General features: G+C 43.4%; 1 protein-coding gene across 5 annotated transcripts in view; it reads right to left on the minus strand.

Annotated features, from left to right (window-relative positions):
• Positions 1 to 2184: 2184 nt before the first annotated feature.
• The window catches only part of THRA (thyroid hormone receptor alpha), a 130580-nt gene continuing 116194 nt past the window's right edge, over positions 2185 to 16570 (minus strand). For 4 of the 5 annotated variants that reach the window (XM_069951947.1, XM_069951949.1, XM_069951948.1 and 1 more), the window contains exons 4-9: positions 14523 to 14653; positions 12937 to 13084; positions 12542 to 12747; positions 7173 to 7319; positions 5993 to 6251; positions 2185 to 5671 (exon numbers count right to left, since the gene is read on the minus strand). In XM_069951947.1, the coding sequence (XP_069808048.1) occupies positions 5421 to 5671; positions 5993 to 6251; positions 7173 to 7319; positions 12542 to 12747; positions 12937 to 13084; positions 14523 to 14653 (1142 nt within the window). In that variant the 3' untranslated portion in view covers positions 2185 to 5420. The remainder of the gene's footprint in view (positions 5672 to 5992; positions 6252 to 7172; positions 7320 to 12541; positions 12748 to 12936; positions 13085 to 14522; positions 14654 to 16570) is intronic. The other variant, XM_069951951.1, reaches the window with a different exon arrangement.

The raw sequence follows: 16570 nt of genomic DNA on the forward strand, positions 1-16570 counted from the left end.
CCCCCCCACCCTTGTCCTATGAAACACATAAAAAACAATACTAAAATCAATAATAAAAAAATAAACTTCCAAAATTTGATGTTTTGTAAATTATGGCTAAACCCTCCCACAAATATTTGGGGTTAATAATAAAAAAACAAACAAAAAAAACAAAACAAACTGGAACGCAAAATATCATCAAATGACATTAAAGGGCTTTTCTAAAAATGGTGAAACAAAGGTTGTGTTCAATCCTTGCTGTTGTTTCCGAGTCACAAAGGGCGGCTGGAGGAGGCACACTGTTGAGGTCTGTATGATCGTCTGTGGCTGAGACAGTCCGTGGGTTTATTTTAATGCTGTAGACGTAACTATGAAGGGGAGATTGGTTGTCTCCCCAATTTTTTTTTTTTTTTTTCATTTTTTTTTTTTTAATTAAAAGTTCAGCGACTCTCCTGTCTGTCCACTCTGAAGCACGGGTCATGGCCGTGCAGATCCTTTTAGTATTCCAGCTGGTGAGAAATGAATAATCCATATACAAGTTCTTTATTGAGTCCGTATTTCTCACCGAGTCAGGACAGTGAGGTCGTCAGGAGAGACAGAGAAGGGTTGTGGTGGTTGAGGTATGAGTGTATGAAGAAAAAAAATATATATATCAACAAACATCTTCCTGGATAATCTCAGCAGAGTAAGTAAAGTGTATCTGTGCGAAGCGAGAGCGAGTTTTGTCTTTCCTACTCACGTCTCCCTTCTTGGCGGGGTTGAACACTCCGCCTCTATTACTGTCAGTTAAAAAGTATTCCTCTGCTTAAGATACTGAATGAACGGAAAAGCAAAAAAAAAAGAGAAAAATCCCAGAGAGAATTATGTGTAGTGTCAAGAAGTTGGCGTAAGAAGAGGACCATTTTCCTGTTTTAATCTCGAAAGTTGACGGCATACAATCTTCAGAATAGAGGAAGCAGGCTGTAAGCTCTTGTGGCGGGTGTTGCGGTCTTGGAAGGAACAGGTCACCCATGTGGGCGTTCCATTCCAGTGCGACCAGTGATCCAGGCAGGACAGGAAGAAAATGCAGGTGATTAGAGTTAGCTGTGGACATCGCCACCACGTCAGGAAAAAAAACAAAACACATCTGTATCAGTCCAAGCTGTTGAGTCGGGTGGAAACCCTAAAACCAATGAGGATATGTCCCAATGAGGAGCTGGTGGGTTTGCGAATTCTACATGTCATTGAATGGAATAAGCATCAATCATGTAGCCCTGGTCAAAAACATTCCTAACAAAAAAATCTATAACTCTTTAACTGTAGTTCCCTCATCCACCATAGAAAACCACCTGGCAGCAAACGGGTAAAGAGAAGGGGTGTGGTGACCCCATCGGGTGAATTGTCCAAGTCATCTCCAAATCCTTTGATCAAGATATGTTCTTGTAAGCCTCCTTAGCAGTTGTATAAGATGCATGGCTACCGATATACTCCAGTATTGCTACCTGATGCAAAAACAGTTGAGCTATCCTCCACTTGACCTCCCCTCAAGCCACATTACAGAAGAAAAGAGCAAGTCTGCCCCTACCATTGATTGGCAAGGCGGACGTATGGGCAGCAAGGGGACTGAATTAAAGTAACAAGGTCGAAGGGGGTTGAGAGAGACAAACATACACTTTGTAGCCACCTTATAGGTGTATACACAGAAGCACATATATACAAATATATACACATTTTGTTTTCTTATTTAGAGTGTGCTAAGCACACAAGTTTGCAAAGACAAAGAGACAGACAAAAAGGGGGATGGGATAGAGGCGAAAGGGATTCTGGGTAAATTTAGCCAGGCCTCGAAGGCCTGGAATTTTTAATGTCCACTGAGTGGACCGGACCATATTTCTTTTTAACGTCAAGTCCGCAGACGTTAAGCTAAGAGAGATAGCTCTGTGCTCGGGGCCACATTGGCAGTCGGCAGTGCAAAAGGCTGACCGTCAACCCAGCCCAGAACCAAGAAAAACACTATTAAAAAAATAGGAAACAAAAACAACCAACTCTCTTCATCCACTCAGCAGCTGAGGTAAGACAGACGCAGAGCGTTTCTTTTTTTTTTTTTTTTTCATGTTGCGAGGAAATTTAGCACCACCCAGAACCAGAGAGAAGAAAGCAGCTTTTAAAACGCAAAAGCTTATAAAATGCACCCCTGGTCATAGCCATTACTAGGTACGTAAAATCATGGATCAACCCCCCCCCCCGTCCCCTATAAGAAGAAATCTGCACCCTATAATCGACTTCCCCATAGCTTAGCGGATTAATGATCAAGCTTTATCGTAAAAGTAACAGATTTATCCTTGTTCCATAGATCAATGCTCATGATTCTCTCTGGTAGTGGAATGATTTGAAGACCTATTCCCCGTTCTACACGAGAAGACGTTAACTAAGCAATGGTTACCACCATCATTTTCCTCCTCCCCTTCGGTACAATGATAAAAAGAGTTAATAACCCGTGCTTAGTTGTCACCTCCATGACAGCATAGAATCAAATGCAACATTGTTCTCCCCAGCTTTATGGCACAGAATTCCCTTTGCAGAACCATCCTCGCTTCGAAATATTACAAATCCAAAAAAAAATAAAAAGAAAATGTCTCAATATTCAGGATTTATAAAAAAGAAAAAAAAAGTATCTAAACATGCATATGCATCATCAATTAAGTGCTTCAGTAATTCGGCTTTTTGGGAGTGAAAGAGGGGGGAAAAATCTGCCTGCGGAAAATGTCGAACCCTAGAATACTAAATCATAAAAAGGAAAATAAAAAATATATAGTCAAGGTTGGGGAAGGGGGATAAGTGCTATATTTTAATGGCCAAAATCTACCTATTTTGGCGTTGGCTGCAGTATCATAGTCACAGGAAGTCCTAAGGCAAAAGGAATAGGATTTAAGATCAGATCTCTGTTAAGACGTTAACTTGTTCCCCGTTGGGGAACAATGCCAAAATGCTAAAATTCAGGCATGCTGCAATTTGGAAACCAAATGCAGAAAATACTTTTATGTTGATGTCACACTGTGCAAATGAGATGTGCTAAAGTCCCATTTACGCATGTGTACATCTGAACTCTATAGTTAAAGGGAACCGGACTTGTTGAACATGGTGGCTCATCCGGGATATACAGTTTTTCAAGAAAGTTTTAGTTTTTAAATTGAAATTTATGCTGACTTTTAATTCCTAAAGTTCAATGGGTGGTCCAAATCAGTGATTGACAGCTAAGTCACTCTGCCCACTGATATCATAGTGAACAGGAATTTTGGTCAATTAGATGTAGTCCAGTTCTATAACATGCCACCATTCTACAGGTTCCCTAACAAAACAAATAGTGTGAACGATGCCAAAGGCTGTCCTACACTTTAGCTATTTACACCTCTGCTGCCAATTGGTGGGGGCAGGCTTTCCAAGCCAAGTATTAATATCCAGCCCAAGGGACAACTAGAATTATGTAATTGAAATGTCTCAAGGGCTATAGTGCCATCAATACTGTCTAAGTCCACAAAAAGGCTGACTCCACCATATATAGCTTAGGAGGGCACGCTAATGGATTCTGCTATATCCGTTTTGCCTTCATTGGTGATACCTGCCCTCATTGGGGAGATACACTAGAGATTGCTTTTTATTTTAGTGCCATATTGAGAACACATTGTGCTCTCGTAAAAAGGTGTCCAAAAATGAGTAGGATCAAGTCTTAAAAAAATTAAAATAAAAAAGAGGAACTTAAGTGCTTATATTCATTGAGCTTATGAGGAAACAAAAACATTCAAACATAAATGGGGAACCATCATTGGTAAGAAGTGCTTTCTGCAAAGTGCAAGAAGATAGGGACTGGGCATAGTTAAAAGTCTACAATAAAACAGGATTTCCCCATCTTGTAAGAAATATTGGCAGAGCAACCCTCCAAAAAAGGGTCTGTATGTAGACATTGCTGGCTATACAGTAAGGCCTGGAAACTTCATAAAGCCATGTAGGATCAGATCGCTAGAAGATCCATCATTGTAGGGTGCAAGAGCAGCAAAGAAGGGTCAAGAATCTGCAAGAATGGCATTTAAAAGTGCTTTTTCGAAACATTTTTGGTTTGTATAGCTGCAGTGGGTTTCTGCTTTTCCGCATGGCAGTGTTAATGGGGACAGTAGGGAGAAAAAGAGGTGGGGGGGGAGACTTTGGTGCAATTTTTCAACCCAAGCGGGCGTGCGTGGGGTGATTTGTATAAACCGAGGGTGCCATAGAGGGAATTCTGTGTGCGGGTGTAGTCATCACTACATCCCCCAGCTTCCTCAACGTTCAATGAGGAAGGCCTAACATTCAACCCAACTCACTGTGTATAGGTGGCGGAAGAGATATATCTGATTTTGCAATATATCTACATAAAGTACCGATTTGCAAATATGCAACACTCACTGTTCTGCTGCCTACTTGTCCTATATCATATCCTTGTCACTAAAACAGCCCAGATACGCTGGACCACCTTGTAACCAGCTTCCCTTTTAACATATGACAACCTCGCCTTCGTATACCGCGTGGATTTTCTGTGTATATATATATAGATGTACCGCATAATCAGATATATTCCCCACCTATCAGCGTGTAAGTGCTCTGTTCTGTAACAAATCCTCGGCTCACAGAAATGGGACAAGGTGGACAATTTGCATGTTACACAGAGGCGAGGAGAAACCCCCCCGCTTCTTCGTCGGTGGACACGCACAATGTGTACAAGGCAGCTCTGGCCAAGGAAGGAGCTGACTCTATTGCCATTTGGTGGTCCTGAGTCTGCAAATGTCTCAGCATAACATGGCCAAGCACTACCTAAGTTGAAGCCTTTGTCTTCTCAGTCATACATATTATATATATGTTTTGTTTGCTATATAGAGTGCATATATATATATATATATATATATATATATATATATAGATATATATATATATACACACTTAAATGTGAACATTTTATATGGGGGGCAATAGATCATTTAGCCTTGCTCATAACTTTTACCCTTCCCATATTCCAAATTTATGTCACCCAGGCAACATTCAGCGGGTGAGCATTGATGATAATGATGATAATGATGATGATAATAATGATGAATTCTCGGGTCTTAGTGTACCAAAATGTTTTCAGAAGCATTGGTGAAAGAGGTGACAGCTTGCATCGTAAGATCGCAGGATGGTAGAAAAGACGAAGCCTTAAAATCCGTGTTTCTATGCGTATGCCAGTATGGTGATTGAAGATCTGCTGCAGGGCGATGCCAACCTGGGAGCATCCATTCCTGGTTAGTGCCGGACTTCGATGGCAGTTTTTCATTAGAAGAAGAGCTTGTACGAGCCACTCATCTCTATCCTTCTCAGGACGTGACAGCCTATCAGGGATGGCAGGTTGGAATAGAGCCAAGCGATTCCCTTTCCTCTCTACCCCACTCCACTGCCCCTCAGACTTCCTGGTCCTCGAACACCTCAAGAAAGAGTGGTGGGAAGAGCTCCGTGGGGCACTCAACTTTCATATGTAGGAAGCGACTGGCATGGCAAGCTCCGATCATGCGCAAGTCAGTCACTTTCATCAGGAGCTTAGGCCAGAAGTGGGGAATGTTGTGTTTGCGGTGGTTGATGTAGTGTTCAAAGGCGAGGAGGTACGTCTCCTGACATTTCTCTATCTTGTCTGTGCAGATCAGACCTGTTCGGTCTAGGAAAGGAGAGAAAACTTAGAGCTCATGCCAGAGAACAATTGTGATGTCATAACATTTATAGCTATGAAGCGGCAAACTGCCGTGTAACCGTGTCCAGGATTAGCAAAACATGGCTGCTTTTTTTGCAAAACAGCGCCACACCTTTAGACAGGTTGCACGTGGTACTGCAGCTGATTCACTTCAGTTAAGAGATACCAGACAAAACCCAAAGACAGGTGTGGCGCTGTTTCTGAAAAGAATGCAGCCATGTTTTTCTAATTCTGGATACCACCTTGAACCCCCTCTCCATATGTGGTTACAAAGAAAAGTGTACTCACCCGAGGACATGAGCAAGACAGCTTGCAGCAGAGCCACTTCTGTGTCATCGAGGTTGAAAGCAGACAAAGATCGTCCCAAGTCAAATATGGCATCAGAGACCACCCCCAGCCCTCCGTTCTTCAGCTGTTCTCGCTTCACTGCCATCTCACCACTCAGTGTTAGGGTCTCGCTGTCTGGATCGTAACGCACGGCAGCCCGGAGAGACATGATCTCCATACAGCATCCTTTCAACAGGATAATCTGGTCTTCACAAGGTAGCTGTAAATGGAAGCACAGGTTAGATATCATTAAAGGTGTGTTCCCACGACGGACACTTAGGTGAGGGGTGTCTAATCTATTGGGGTCTAATCTCCCGCAGATATTTTGGGGGTCCATAAAAATTCAAGCATGTTCCACTGCATCATTTTTGCATTTTTGGTGAAACCAAGTCCACATAGGAGGTTTAGAGTTGTATATTACAAAAAACAGCTTAAAGAGGACTTGTCACCCCCAGTGCCGGGTTGACAGGCTCCCGACCCCCCGCTAGAGCCCCTCATATTTACTTGATCGCGCCGGGTCCCGCTTCCTCGTCCGGTCCCGGGACGGAGATATCTCCGCGGGAAGCCCAGCGCGCGCGCCGCTGAGATGAGTCTGGCGCTCATAGAGAATGAATGGAGCGTCAGACTCACCATTTATTCTCTATGAGTGTCGGACTCACCTCAGTGGCACGCGTGCCGGGCTTCCCGCGGAGATATCTCCGTCCCGGGACCGGCCGAAGAAGCGGGACCCGGCGCGATCAAGTAAGTATAAGGGGCTTTAGCGGGCGGTCGGGAGCCTGTCACCCCGGCAACGGGGGTGACAGGTCCTCTTTAAGGACTATCATAGGACTATGCGTCCAGGAAGGTTAAGAATACCAGAAATAAGGAAGGAAGTTTCCAGCACCTGGTTGGTATAAAATTTCAGCTATATTTAAGGCATTGAAATAACAAGTACCAGACAGGACAACGCGTTTCGGGCCTCAATGTCATCTATGAAGCCCAAAATGCGTGGGTTTTGCTTGCGTATTAATTTGAGGACTGTGAATAAAGCTGGATGCAAGCAGGATGCAATGGAGACTTGTTTCCTTGCTTAAGAGGCTGAAAAGTTTATAGCCCTCATCCGGATTTACATTCATGAACATTTCTTTTGCCCGAAACTCACCTCTGAGAACATAGGCAGTTTCTTGGCAAAGTCCACCACTCGAGTTATCGCAGGGGTGATTATTTTGGTGAACTCACTGAAAGCTTCTAGGTCGACTTTATCACCGTCTGGCATCGACGCCATGGGAGACTGTCCTATGTCTTCAGGCTTTTGTGCCGGGGAGAGAAGAGAAGATGACATGAATGAGTTCAAAGGTTTATAGGTTGCGAAATGTTTCTATATGAATATTTTATACAAAAAAGGAATAGAGCTCGAAGATGATTTGCACGTCTGGTGTTTAGCCAGCAGAGGGAGCTGTTCATCAAGGCAGCACAACGGTAAGGGAAAGAGAGCGTGTACCATCCACGTGATGCCGAGAGGAGGGAGTGGGGAGACAGCATGGGAGGAAGGGAGGGAGCGAAGGAGCTGCAGCTCCCAGCTGCCTCTATCCTTCTCTGACAGAATATACATGCGTGCGTCATGCAGAGGCCTGCGAGAAGTATACTAATCTTAAATGTGCAGGAATCCATGATCAAATCAATGCCGTCCGGGCATCAAGAAGCAAATTCCAAGTTATAGGGTCAACAGCTGTGCACTGTGCAAATATCATTCATTAATATGCAGTGTTGCATGAATGGAAAAGATCTCAATGCACAAGTGTATCTGCCGAAAGCCGAGACAGTACAGAAAGAGAACCGTGCCAGGGGCGGACATGTACACCGCTGCCGAGCGTCCACTTGCGTGTGAATTTCTAGAAGGTTCTGCAGCACAGCCATATGGCGAGATATAGGAAAATGCACTGCATCATCTAAGTAAAAGGAGGTGTTGCTGGCAGAAACCTAACACTGCTGCGGGAAGAATCGGGCAGGGACTGCTCCCTTCATATGTGGCCGGGAAAGTTTGTGAAAGGATGAAAGATGGGAAGAGAAGGGTCGTACAGACAGAAGGATGGCACTGAACACCTAAAACCTGAGCATATAAAAGCAGCAATGACAGATAGCTGCACATTACAGCCACCCTGGCACCTCTGGGTTATGACCCACATTACACAGTGCATTGTATCTATATAACCCCAGGGCGGCATGTGCCTATGTTTTGCAGAGTATCGTGCACAGTCACTTCTATTCGAGTGCTGATGCAGCATGACACATCTATTGTGTATGCATGCACGCTGGGGCACTGACAGCTGGGGTCTCGCTTTATCTATTACCCATCGTGATGTGTTTACATGTATTATGGCACCCTGGTGCTGGCGTGACTATGTGTCATATTGCAGTGTGGTAAACTATAGGCAGCAACGGGCTCTAGTAGTCTGTATGTGCACAAAACTTAATATAATATTGCATGGTAGTCCTTACATCTCAACTCAATGCAGCAATAGGCTCTAGTAGTCAGTATGTGCACAAAACTACATATAATATTGGATTGTAGTCCTTACATCTCAACTCAATGCAGCAATGGGCTCTAGTAATCTATATGTGCAAAAAAAATAAAAATAAATAAATAAATCTATATATATATATATATATATATATATATATATATATATATAGTATTACATTGTGGTCCCTACATTACAGCAGCCTGATACTTGTGTGACTATGTATACTATTGTATTGTGGTCCTAAAATGTCAACCTAATGAAGCAATAGATTACAGTATATGTGCACACAGATAAGACTTGAGCAACCTGCTAGAAAATAAACATATAGAAAGCATTTGCAGGCATCTACTGAACTCTGCTACATATATGTTATTTGCCAGTGTATAGCAGCAAGGAATAGGCTGAGGTTCACCTACCTACAATTATGCTATAGTTCAGGGGTAGGAAACCTTGGCTCTCCAGGTGTTGCAAAACTACAACTCCCATCATGCCTGTCCAGGCATGATGGGAGTTGTAGTTTTGCAACACCTGGAGAGCCAAGGTTCCCTACCCCTGCTATAGTTCATTGCTTTTCTATCCGTGGCCCTCACTGTATTGAAAAACTACAACTCCCAGCATGCCCAGCATGGTATGTCACATGTCATGATTGCCTATCATCTGTTACCCCATTAGAGTGCCAAACTAATTCCGGAAGTGACATCAGCACAAGTTCTTTGTATCGGAAGCTTTGTAAAAATGGCTGTAATGTTGAGATCACCATGTGCAATGTCTGGAGTGGTGTAAAGCTGCTGACACTGGCCTTGTGATGAACTGCGCTCTACTATCAGACAGTCTAATGGATGACTCAAGGATCGGCGGATGCCTGGAGAACACTACCTAATGGACAGTGGCATAGCTACCATAGAGGCAGGGTAGGCAGCTGCTATGGGGCCCGTGGGGGAGGGGGCCTGGGGATGCACAGGGAAGATAAGAGTCTCCTGTGTCCTTCTGCTTAACCCCTTATGTACAGCAGTGTGTAAGTGACCCAGTGTTCACTTACATGCTGCAACATAAAAAAAGAATGAAAAAGCAGAAGACAAGGAGATCTCTGCTTATGGGGGGCGGGGGCGTACAGTTTTTTGCTATGGGACCCCATGAATCCTAGCTACGCCCCTGCTAATGGAATGCATAGTGCCTACTGGAAAATCCGGTGGAGGAAGGATAATAATACGGGGATGTTTGGCCCCTTAATTCCAGTGAAGCGAATTCTTATACTATATACCAAGGTCCATAAAGGCTAAGTGTGATGCCTTTTGTGGCCTGGCCTCCAACACCATTGAGATGAATGGGTATGCCCATTGTAATTTCATCCAACATGAATGCCTGACCTTACTCATTCTCAAAGACACACTACAAAATCTCGTGGAGGCCGATTTAGCCCAATAGGATGTCCAACAAGCTCATATATATATATATATATATATATATATATATATATATATATATATATATATATTATAATGGTACACGAGTATATAAGCACTGCTGCAAAAAGGGAACCACAGTCAAACCCAAGAACTACAACTCTCAGGATTCCTTCCCTAAGGTGTCTGATGATGACCTGTGCATCCTTGTTGTCTACTTGCACACTTTCCAGCAAGCTGTGTGGCTTTGCCAATGGGTGAAAGCATGGAGGGGCTCAACAGATGCCGCTTGCTCTCTTTCAGAGGTCACAGCCTCTCCATCTGCACAGGATGTTTGCTTAAGGAAATCAAGAGATTCCCGTCTGTATCCTGACATGCACACATATAAAAATCTGTGCTTCCCCATACCGCATCATAATACCAGCCTTATGTGCATCCTCTAAACTACGCAATGAAATTACAGGGTTAATGAAGAATTCATGTGTTTAGATGGCAGATGTCTAACAAGTGTTCTGTATGTTCTGGTCTAAACTTTATGGATAATCAGGATGATATATACATATATGTTCCTATATATTTAGGGCTATATACAAACAGACAGCCCTTTATTTATGTACTTCCACCTTGATGCTGCAGGTTGTGGCCTCATACACCCCAGACTACTTCATATTGCACATCTGTCTTATTTATATCCGCTCTGTTTGTGTGGTTGGACACCAAGAAATAGATCAGTACTCTGTAAATGTTACAGATTATCCTTTAGTTTTGCCAATTTCCCTATTAAAAAAACTTGCAGGGGGTGCAATCCCGGGCAGCAGGAGAGCCCATGGGAGGGCATGTATGCCAAGGGCATGTATGTATTCAGGGCATGTATGCCAAAATTCCAAGAGAGTGGTGTTTTCAACTGTATGTGCATCTTCAGAATGCAGACACGGCTGAAAACTGTGAGAGAGCAGAGAGACGTCGGCTACTTGGCCCATAAACTTTTGTGCTGCCGGCTGATTTAGGGGTGAGCCAGCAAGGATGGCACAGGTGGTGCGATGATATCACTGCAATGTGTAGGCCCCAGGCTGCTTATAGCAGACAACACAGCTACTCGGTGTGGAAACAAGGAGGGGTGAGTTTGTTTTCTTTTAAAGCTAAAAAAAAATGAGACAGGCACTATTAATGAGGTTTCAAACAGAGTGAATGTCAGCTCACCACGTATTCATCATTTAAGGGGGTGCATGAGTCTGACGATAGCCAGTCACTGATTCTCCAAGGAACAGAAAATATGTGTTGGTCCCAGCACTCCAATATTTGAGTCAATACTTTTTTTTCCATAGAAAAAAAAAAGATACAAAATTATAGTAGCCACATGAACAAACAACGCGTTTCACGCCCATGCAATGCGTGTCAATACATGACATCTTTTTTTTCATATAAAATAAAATATTGACTTTTTAATATATTGGAGTACTGGGACCATCACATATGGCTGTACTATTATGAAGGCACAGAAGGAGCCCAACTACAGTACTTGGGCACAAAAGCTGCCCAACTACAGTATATGGGCACAAAGGAAGGCTAAATACAGTAAGGTAGAGGGCACAAAAGGGGCCTAACTAAAGTATTGGGCCACAAAGGGAGCCTAACTAAAGTATTGGGGCACAAAGGGGGCCTAACTAAAGTATTGGGGCACAAAGGGGGCCTAAGTATGAGAGGACAGAAAAGTACAGTGTGACAGAAGCGCCGTACTAAAGTATTGGGGTACCAAAGGAATTAACTACAGTGTGGAGGCACAAAAGAGGCCTAAATACTGTGTGGGAACACAAAAGACACTAACTAGAGTGTGGGGCAAAAAAAGGGACTAACTACAGTGTGGGGGCACATAACCTCTCTGAAAGAGAATGACTACAACTGGATGTCACTTGTAGTCCCCAGATATACCTGTACTGTAATTACTTATACGGTCTGCCTAACTTGTATAGAGCTGGTATATACACTACTGTATGAGTACTGTATAGAGGGGATACTGGTGTTTGCTACTAGTTTTATTTAGTAACAGTGTGATAGTAAAATGTGCTGAGGTACCATCTGTAGAGATAAGTGAACCCTGAGCGTACGGCATTTGATTAACAGTGACTAAAGAAGGTGGATGCAGTTGGAGTCCTGGAAAACATGATACAGCCTATGGCTTATGATTTTATCCATGTTTTCATGGCAGCCTTAGGGCCGTATCCAACTTCTTCCGCCACAGGTAATCAAATGCTACACATTTGGCTTCGCACATACCCGAACGTGCTTGAGGTTCACTCATCTTTAATCATCTGGTAACAGTCTGGCTGGTTAACAAGTCACATGTGCAGGTGGAAGGAAACTTATCATGCAGCGTGTGCCACTGACATAAATTTGCTGCACCTTCTTCCTGTCTGGTCTAGTTTTAAACAAAGTTTTAGACTAATAAATCTTTAAGAGATCTGTTGCTCTCAAGATGGTGGTAACAAGAAAAGGAAAATCTGAATTAGATCATAGAAACAGATGTAGAGGAAGGTTTAGGGGACACATGAGTCTAAGATGAACCAAAAATATCTTTAAAACTTCTTCCTTCCATCGTGTCTCACCAAGAACTTCCTGCGTTGCTTCCAATGGCTGCCCTGTGCGTTGGTGCTCCGGTGAGCTTCTGTTACGATACGAATCAGCTCCCATTCTTCACTGCTTGGCTCAGGCCGCTGCTGCAGAGTCTTGATCATCTCCTCCTTCCGACGCCGTTCCCGATTTTCTTCAATCAGCTTCCGCTTGGCTACCCGCTTGGAATCATCCAGGACAACTGCGGAGAAGGAGGGCGGTAAATGAAGACTGAATGGCATAAGAAAATCATGCCTGCCCCGTTACTGTACAAGGGCAAACGTCTGCAATAGGAAACGTGTTAATATAGTCGATGCATAGTGATAAATAGTTATACATAGAATCTGGAATATTACATTTAGAATCCTCTGATCTTGGTCCTCATACTTACGGTCCATTGCCATGCCCACAGCAATACATTTCTTAAAGCGACAGAGCTGGCACTGATTCCGGGTGATCTTGTCGATGATGCAGCAGCCATCGTACTTGCAAGAATACGAGGGGTGTAAATTCTTTTGGATGGTGCGGCGAAAGAAGCCCTGCAGAATAAAGGATATATGTATTTCCATAGCAAATATTGGCCAACTCCAACAATTTTTGACACATAATCCATCTCCTATCTATCTATCTATCTATCTATCTATCTATCTCCTATCTATCTATCTATCTATCTATCTATCTATCTATCTATCTATCTCCTATCTATCTATCTATCTATCTATCTATCTATCTATCTATCTATCTCATATCTATCTATCTATCTATCTATCTATCTATCTCCTATCTATCTATCTATCTATCTATCTAATATCTATCTCATATCTATCTATCTATCTATCTATCTATCTCCTATCTATCTATCTATCTATCTATCTCCTATCTATCTATCTATCTATCTATCTATCTCCTATCTATCTATCTATCTATCTATCTATCTATCTCCTATCTATCTATCTATCTATCTATCTATCTATCTATCTATCTATCTATCTCATATCTATCTATCTATCTATCTCCTATCTATCTATCTATCTATCTATCTAATATCTATCTCATATCTATCTATCTATCTATCTATCTATCTATCTATCTATCTATCTATCTATCTATCTATCTATCCTAGTGTTTTTCCTTCCAGATTATTATCTATATTGTTTGAGCTTTTTTTTTATACTGTCTACCCATATGTCTCATATGTATTTATCTCTTATATCTACCTGTCTACCTCTACTTTTGCTCTATCTATCTATCTATCTATATATCTATCTATCTATCTATCTATCTATCTATCTATCTTTGTCACTTTATACTTGTTACCTTCCCTCCAGATTACTATCTATATTGTTTCGGCTGCTTTTAATCCATCTTTAATCCACTTTGGCGGTTTCCTGTTGCTATTTCCTGCCTAATTCTGTGTGCCAACTACAAGAGGCGGACATAGCAACCTTATCCTGCAGCCATTCAGGAGGACAGAGAACGCTCCCTATCCCTGCAGCCGGGGGAGAAGGAGGACAATAGCAGGTAAGGAGCGATCCGTGTAATAAAGACGCTGGAGATCCTGGTCTTAAATGTTAATCCTATGTTTGTACCTGGATGCTAAAAGGAGATTATAGACTCCAACCTGCCTTCCCCAACCTGTGGCTCTCCGGCTGTTGCAAAACTACAACTTCCAGCACTCTGGGAGTTGCTGGTAGTCATGCTGGGAGTTGTAGTTTTGCAACCACAGGAGATGACTGCTATAGTGACATGTTCTTTATACAGTATGTGCAATGTAGAGAAACAAAAAGTTTCAAAAACATGTTGTGATCGCATCATTGACTTTCTGTGTTGTCAACAAACTCATTTTACTGACGTATTTGATCTCTTTGGCAACGCCGCGGGGAGAAGCCGTCCTCGCGTTCTAAACATAGGCGGACATCAACAGATCGAGGTGTCAGGCACAAGAGATGGCAGCGAGAGGTCGGACAGCTTACTCACCTTGCAGCCCTCACAGGTGATGCACCGGTAGTGGTAACCTGTGGCCTTATCGCTGCACACCACGCATGGCTCATCTTTGTCCAAGTAGCTAGGGATATACCCTGCAGAGAGCAGAGATACCGAGCTGTCACCTGCGTCACCGGGTGAAAGGAGGGGGACAGTCTTATTCAAGTCAATAACATGGATACAGGCTGTGGGAGTATGGACAGACTCCTGACACAGTGTGCCAGAACAACAGGTCAATAAGAGAGACAAGCGTTAGTGTTAAAAAAGATAAGATGAGCAAAAGGAAACACAAAGGATCTAATAGAGACACACAGCATAGAGAACACACACACAGCAAGGCCAATAAAGGCCGACCCAATGCATGGAGACTCAGGAACACAAGAGGGGTCTGTTCATTGTGTTGGGAGCAATTACGGAGTGTCTCTCCCTTCTGAATCTCTCTCTCTCTCGCCATTTCGGAAGTAATTATGTTTTATAACTCTGAAATCCTGTCTGGACGGTGCAGAGATGGCAGCGGGGCGAGAGGGGGGCCTGCTGCGTGGGGTGAACCAGCGGCTTCTGCGGTGGAGGGGCTCAAAACGTGTGTGTGTGTGGGGGGGGGCTTGACATTGATGTTATAAGATACGTCGCGGTCATGTTACAAAGGAGCGCTAAGGGCATCGTGCCATCGGATAGGCCGCTTTCAAGGAACACCTTGCCGTTGTGCTTTTTCGGCAGGCAAAGTAGTCATATCACGTATACAGTACTAGGCAGGTGTGGAAGAAAGGCTGCAAAGGAAGAAAGTTTTCAGAAATGGAAGGGTTAATAGTTTAGGTTTATCAATTTAGGCTACGTTCACACTGCGTTTTTGCAGTCCATTTTAACGTATCCATGTAAAGGGAAACAATCAGCAAGAGTGTGCTGATATGGTTCCTTCTGGCACCGTATAGAGCTACTGTGCAGTTTGCGGCACGTAACAACAGGGTCTACAGCAGCAGCTTTAGTGAGCAGGAAAAGAAGTTTTATTCTGCTGCGTGAGGACAGGAGAGGGTCGGCAACTAGTCATCTGGGTGGGAAGCCATCTGTGACTAGTCACCACTCACTGCCTGTCGCCGCCCAGTGCGGGGATGACTGACAGGCAGAGAGGCCACTAATGGATCTCTCTGCCTGTCAACCATACCCATACTGCGCGCCGGCAGGCAGAGAGCGGTGACTAGTCATGGGTGGCTTCCCGCCCAGATGACTATTGCTGCCGCTCTCCCGGCCTCGCGAGGCAAAATAAAACTTTTTAGCTTACTAAAACCAGTGCTGGAGCTGTGGCTGGTACATGCTCTGAGCTGCACAGTAGCTCTTACGGTGCCGGAGGGAACCATATCTGCACAATCTTGCTGATTGTTTCCCTTTAATGGAAATACAGATTCATCTGTGTCTGGATCTGCTTTTTTTAATTGACTTCCATTCTAAAATAAAAAAGGATTAAAAAAGACAGTAGAACGTCAGTGTGAACACAGCCTAACAAAGTGAGAGAGAAATCAGATCAATATTTGGTGTGAGCGCTCTTCAGCATCAGTTCTTGTAGTTATACTTTCACAACCTCAGGGACCACCTTGTAGAATTATACTCAGGTATATGATCAGATGATAATAGTTATAATCTTCATCATATGTAGGTTGAAACACAGTCATTAAAGGAGAAGTCCGGCGAAAATATTTATTAAAGTATTGTATTGCCCCCCCAAAAGTTATACAAATCACCAATTTACATTTATTACGGAAAATGCTTATAAAGTGCTTTTTTCCCTGCACTTACTACTGCATCAAGGCTTCACTTTCTGAATAACATGGTGATGTCACTTCCTGGATAACATGGTGATGTCACTTCCTGGATAACATGGTGATGTCACGACCCGACTCCCAGAGCTGTTGGGGCTGTGGCTGCTGGAGAGGATGATGGCAGGGGGACACTGAGGGACACAGGGCACTGGAGGGACACTGAGCATCCCTCTGCCATCATCCTCTCCAGCAGCCACAGCCCGCACAGCTCTGGGAGTCGGGTCGTGACAT

Source organism: Dendropsophus ebraccatus, chromosome 14, assembly GCF_027789765.1.
Source record: "Dendropsophus ebraccatus isolate aDenEbr1 chromosome 14, aDenEbr1.pat, whole genome shotgun sequence".
NCBI lineage: Eukaryota > Metazoa > Chordata > Amphibia > Anura > Hylidae > Dendropsophus > Dendropsophus ebraccatus.